Source organism: Juglans microcarpa x Juglans regia, chromosome 4D (assembly GCF_004785595.1).
Source record: "Juglans microcarpa x Juglans regia isolate MS1-56 chromosome 4D, Jm3101_v1.0, whole genome shotgun sequence".
Taxonomy (NCBI): Eukaryota; Viridiplantae; Streptophyta; class Magnoliopsida; order Fagales; family Juglandaceae; genus Juglans; species Juglans microcarpa x Juglans regia.
Genome location: NC_054600.1, coordinates 5225241 through 5230792, shown reverse-complemented (window position 1 = coordinate 5230792; position 5552 = coordinate 5225241). Strand labels below are relative to the sequence as shown.

The 5552-nt window shown below is 39.3% G+C and overlaps 1 protein-coding gene across 1 annotated transcript; it reads right to left on the bottom strand.

The window, feature by feature from the left end:
- Positions 1 to 3126: 3126 nt before the first annotated feature.
- LOC121260677 (L-type lectin-domain containing receptor kinase IX.1-like) lies at positions 3127 to 5169 on the bottom strand. Its single transcript, XM_041162627.1, has one exon. The coding sequence runs from the start codon at positions 5167 to 5169 to the stop codon at positions 3253 to 3255; it is 1917 nt and encodes a 638-aa protein (XP_041018561.1). The 3' UTR covers positions 3127 to 3252.
- Between the last annotated feature and the right edge of the window lie 383 nt (positions 5170 to 5552).

Here is a 5552-nt window from a genome sequence, read left to right as displayed (position 1 = left end):
GTGATTGATTGGTATTGTGAATTTTTGGTTGTGGGTTTTGGTGTTCATGTACATAGCATATTGCACGCATGATCATGTTTGTAAAGGAAACTGGGTTTTCGTGTACATGCATCATGTTCATGTGTTTCATAAAAACTGGATTTTCATGTGGTAAAGGATTTTGGATGCGTGTGTATCACGACCCCAAGCCGAGATGGGGTATTATCTCGGTGGAGCTCCTCTGGTCACTTGGGAGCGGAATATACTGAGTGACGTCCCCTGGATTGTCGCTGGGCGACGATGGGATCGGACGAGATGGTCACGTGCCGACTCCGTGGCCTCTTTGCTGGTGGGGGCTAGAGGATGCTTGGCCACGTACGCGCTGGGCGCGGAACTGGGCATCGCTCGTTGCTTAGTGGGTGCTTGGCCACCAACGCGCTGGGCGCGGAACTGAGCATCGCTACGAAGCCAGGACGTGCGGATGATCCCTAGGGGAGATCATGGTGCATTGGTTAATGGAATATTGAGTTATTTTCTAGGAAAATGACAGAGTATTGTATTTGGGCCAAAATGAGATTTCGGCGTGTGTTGGAAAATATCTATTTTCGAGAATAATAGTATTTTTGGATTTAATGCATATCTCATCATATGTATGCATGTTAGTAGCATTAATGTATTTGTATCTCGTGGTTATTTGGGTTATACTTACCTGCGGTACCATTTTGTGGTAACGCAGATTTTGATGTAGAGGAGGATGAGGGTGAGCCTGAGGAGTCGGCTCCGCGCAAGGAGTGATTGGATCACTCGTATTTTGGTTGGGACTTGTAAACATTTATTATGGATGACTGTATAATTTTAAACCTTTTAACTGATTGTTTAAATTGTATTGACAATTCTGGTACTTAGTTGTATTAAATATCCACTGCGTTATTTTTGTATATTGTTGTTTCTACACACACTTGACCCTAACATGGGGATGTGTGACCCTGTTATCATCATCCCGATATCTCGATTTCTGTATCACCTTACATAGGGGTCGTGGGCGCCATAGAAGTTCTTACTATTTATTAATATATAATGATTGTAATGTTGGCCTCCATGTATAACTTTGACCAGTTCTTTCAAGTACTATGCCCGGTGTGCGGGGCTGAAGCTTTTCATCAGAGTGTTTTACTTTTTATAATTACTTGCTTTTATTATATAATTACAAAATAAATATTTAGAACCGTATATTAATTTCAACTCTGCATCAATATTATTATGAAAATCCTGGCCGGATCTCGTCCTTATTCAGACGACTACAACAATATTGCTTATTTTTCCCAAGTTGAACCTGTATTAATATATTCTTTGATTGCAAAGACAGGCCAGTTTGATCACGTCAAAGAAAAGAAACGTCTTTTGTTTGAAATTTTTCTTCCAGTTGTAGGAATTAATGATTCCATTTATTCTACCTGTAGATATTATTTATATAAATATATATATATATATATACACACACACACACCCCCCAGTAAAACACATTATTAAAGCATCCACGTTTGAATTTGATATAAAAAAAATATTGTCAAACATGTTTATTGGTTCACCTATGGCTTGGAAGGTGGGGAGATCAGAGAGAGAGAGAGAGAGAGAGAGAGTACGGACAAAATGGAGATAAATTATTGCGTGGAAGTTGCTAGCTGAACTTGCAGTTCATTTCTTCACGATGGCTGAGATTTTCCCTCCAGCTACATAGTGAAGGATCTTCATTTAAAACAAATATTGCAAGACTTTTAAGCAGAGTTAATCCCGCCGGCATAATAGCTTCTCCACAATATTGAATATAAAACAAACCAACCATATATATATAGCCATAACCTTGAATATATACTATCATGCAATGTTTGCCCTACACGCTACCTTAACTGCGTGGAAGATGGCCCCTCGGTCTTTCAAGATCAGTATGCAGAAAGTAATTAACCTTTCTATATATTAGATATGAAGAATATATGTACACGACTTATGCATTACAGCTTGATTACCTCAGCTGATATCCTACCTGGTTGAACCTGTTGCATATTTTTATATATATATATATATATGTTCACAGATTCTGAATTGAATTTTCTAACTGCATTCATCTCCATAAGCCTTCATAAATAATGGATTACACTGGCTCTAGATTGGTTCGTGTGGTGGGCTGGGGAACCCTCTCAACTCTATTTATTATAGTGCCGGCACCCTTCTATCAAGAGATGCAACACTAATTAGTATATATATGATTAAGTGATTCATCCTTTTATGAACAGTATCACATTATATCACGTATAACCTTATATTAAATAAGTACTATATTATTTGTGGGCTACATTAGTTTGGGTATTGAGAATACTTCACTACTATTCATTATTTTATTATTACTTTTCACCTACTTTTTCACTACTATTTACAGAATACCTGAGAGTACCTTATTATCCAAACGCAACTGATCAACGCAAAAGATTTCATGTTTGCAGTTGATTGAGCTATAAGGAAGTAAGAGGACATGATTATGGTAGTGAAATACTGAAATATTATAAATTTCTAGTAATTGTACTACTCTTCAACAAAAAGGTCTTTAATTTATTGTCTCTAAAACAATGGTAGTACTGGTAAAGAAAGAAAGCAAGGAAGACTGCAAAATATTTGTTGCTTAAGAAATGATAGAGAAATTTCATGATTTCGGGAATTTATGCAAGGCTGATCACTAGAAATGAAGTTTGGGCATTTATAAGTCGGTGATGGTTGGCATTTTTCTCTCTAGTTTGCAAGAATGGACTATGATCTGCATGTAAAACATTTAACAGATGGCTCTGAATATATGTTAGCGGAGGAAGCTCATGTAAAAAATTAAAACAAGATATTGTTGACATTGAGGATCTTCCATATTGTATATGTTAAAAGGAGAATGTCCCCTAAAATGACAGAAACAGAAGTTAGTATAAAATAAGCCAAATCACACAACTTTGAATAGAAACACCAAGTTGCAAAATTCACCACCTATAATTTCCCAATATGAATACATAGATAGATTGTAGTTTTGTATATCTAAGGCAAGAAGCCATACAAAAGATCACCATTATTATACATGCATACATTATACATACATACCACACACACACACACACACACATATATATATATATATAAGCAAGTACTTCTAATCCCCCATAAAGCAATTTAAAAAAAAAAATCAAAGACAACGACCCATACATAGGTTGACAAATTAAAGATGGTTCGCTGTTCACACATTCAACGACCGTCTTCTAGACTAGTAGTTATTAAAGGTTCGCCGGAGCTAACTGACGCTGTAGGGATATGATACAGAGGAACAGGCATCTTCAATGGAAGATCCGGTATTGTAGCCTCGAAATTAAGAACACGAATTGCTTGCCTTATTGACGGTCTAAGACTTCGATCAGGATGAGCACACCACAGTCCAACAATCATTAAACATTCTATCTGCTTCTCCTCGAATTCCATACGCAATCTCTCATCAATCGCCATACGAAGCCTTCCGCTTCCATAAAGATTCCAAACCCACTCTACCAACCCCACTGCTGAATCCTTTTCGGGAGGGTCGTTTGACTTTCTTCCTGTAGCAATTTCTAATGCAACCACACCATAACTGTATACGTCTGATTCTTTACTAGCCCTACCAGTAGCTATGTATTCTGGAGCCATATAGCCTAACGTTCCAGCCAATCCAGTTGTCTGAGGACCTAGCTCGTGGTCCATGAGCCGAGCCAATCCAAAGTCTCCAAGCTTAACATTAAAACTAGAATCAAGCATGACATTGCTCGGTTTGATGTCGCGATGAACGACACATTGCTCCCACTCTTCATGGAGATAAAGCAGAGCAGATGCTAACCCAGAAGCTATCTTGTATCTCACTGCCCAAGTTAAAGGACTCCTCTTGCCAAACAAGTGCACATCAAGGCTACCACTTGGCATAAACTCATAAACAAGTAGAAACTCACCTTTGTCATGGCACCATCCTATGAGTTGAACCAGATTCCTGTGTCTAATGCTGCTAATGATTTTCACCTCAGTTATGTATTCCTTTCTTCCCTGTTTAGACCCCCTTGAGATTTTCTTCACAGCAACTGCCATATCCAAGTCAGTTAAGTACCCCCTGTAGACGGCACCAAACCCTCCTTCTCCCAACTTCCTGTCATTTGAAAAATTGTTGGTGGCTAAAGCAAGATATCGGTAAGAAAATCTCCTTGGTCCTGCTCCTCTCTCAAGGTCTTCATTTATTGATGTTAAGTTCACCGTCTCATTTGTTTCGTCTTCCTTTTTCTTTACCTTCCATGCCCACAATATTACAAATGTTACAATTGCTACGGCTATAAGAACACCGGCTGAAACGGTTAGACCAACCACTAAACTCTTCTTGTTTGCATTCTTTCCTCTTCTTTCCAAACTCGAACTAAATTCCCATGACTGAATTATATTGCGCTCTCCAAATTGACTTGTACCAGCTGAAAATCCAACTATAACCCACTCTGGAAGAACCTGCATGAGATCAATTTCAAAAGAAAGAGTCGTATTCTCTTGAGCATTATAGGTTGTTTGATATTTCCAAGAGACGCTCAAGTTCTTTGTAGAGGCATCGTAAGTGACCCATACATCAGCGGTATCTCCACTGTGTAAGCTGGCATTCCAAGCAGTGTGTTTTGTGGAAGCAATTGAGTTGTTATTAATCCCCACATGCTCAAATGGAGGATCCCATTCTGGGTTCACGTACGAATCGAATTCGACAAGAACAATTTGATTCTGAGATGAATCGCTGGTTGATGTGTTGAATAGGCCTAAAAATCCACCAGCTGAATTTAGAGGGACTTCGAACCCGACAGGAGCCCAGAAGAAGGCTAACCCATGGCCATAATCAGCACGACCTCGGGTGTCGATAACAAAGGAGAAATGTGTGCTAAAGTTAGTGAGTTTCCCTGTATCAGAGTCCCAGAGAGGCACCCTCTCAGAATAGATGGCTCGACCAACTCGGCATACATAAGTATATCTGTTGATCAACTCAATGGCTCCAACAGAAGGCGCTGCATCTCCCAAGTATAGTATGTTGTCTGCGTTGGATTCAAAGCGAGTGATTTGGAAATAAACTGCGTAAGCGGTGGGAAGAAGTAGAAGGAAGAAGAAGAGACGAAACATGGGTTTTGGTCCTATAAAAGTAATCTACGGCTTGGAAGGTAGTGAGAGAGAGAGTAGTTGGAGAACTGTGGCGTGGAAATGGAACCTGAGCTTTCAGTTTATATCTTAAGGATGCCTACCCACAGTTTTAAATTTCGTACCGTACCAGCCGGTACGGCCGAAATTTTTCGTTTCGGCCGTCCGGCCGGTACAGGTACTATACCTGTTCCGTACCGGCCAAAATACCGGCCGGTACCGGCTTAAATTTCGGCCTGTACCGGTCTATATTTCGGCCGGTACCGGCCGATATTTCGGCCTGTGTTTTTTTTTTTTTTTTTTTCGTTTTTTCAAACTATAAACTTATTTTTTAACCCTCAATTCAGACTAGACTATTTATAATTTAT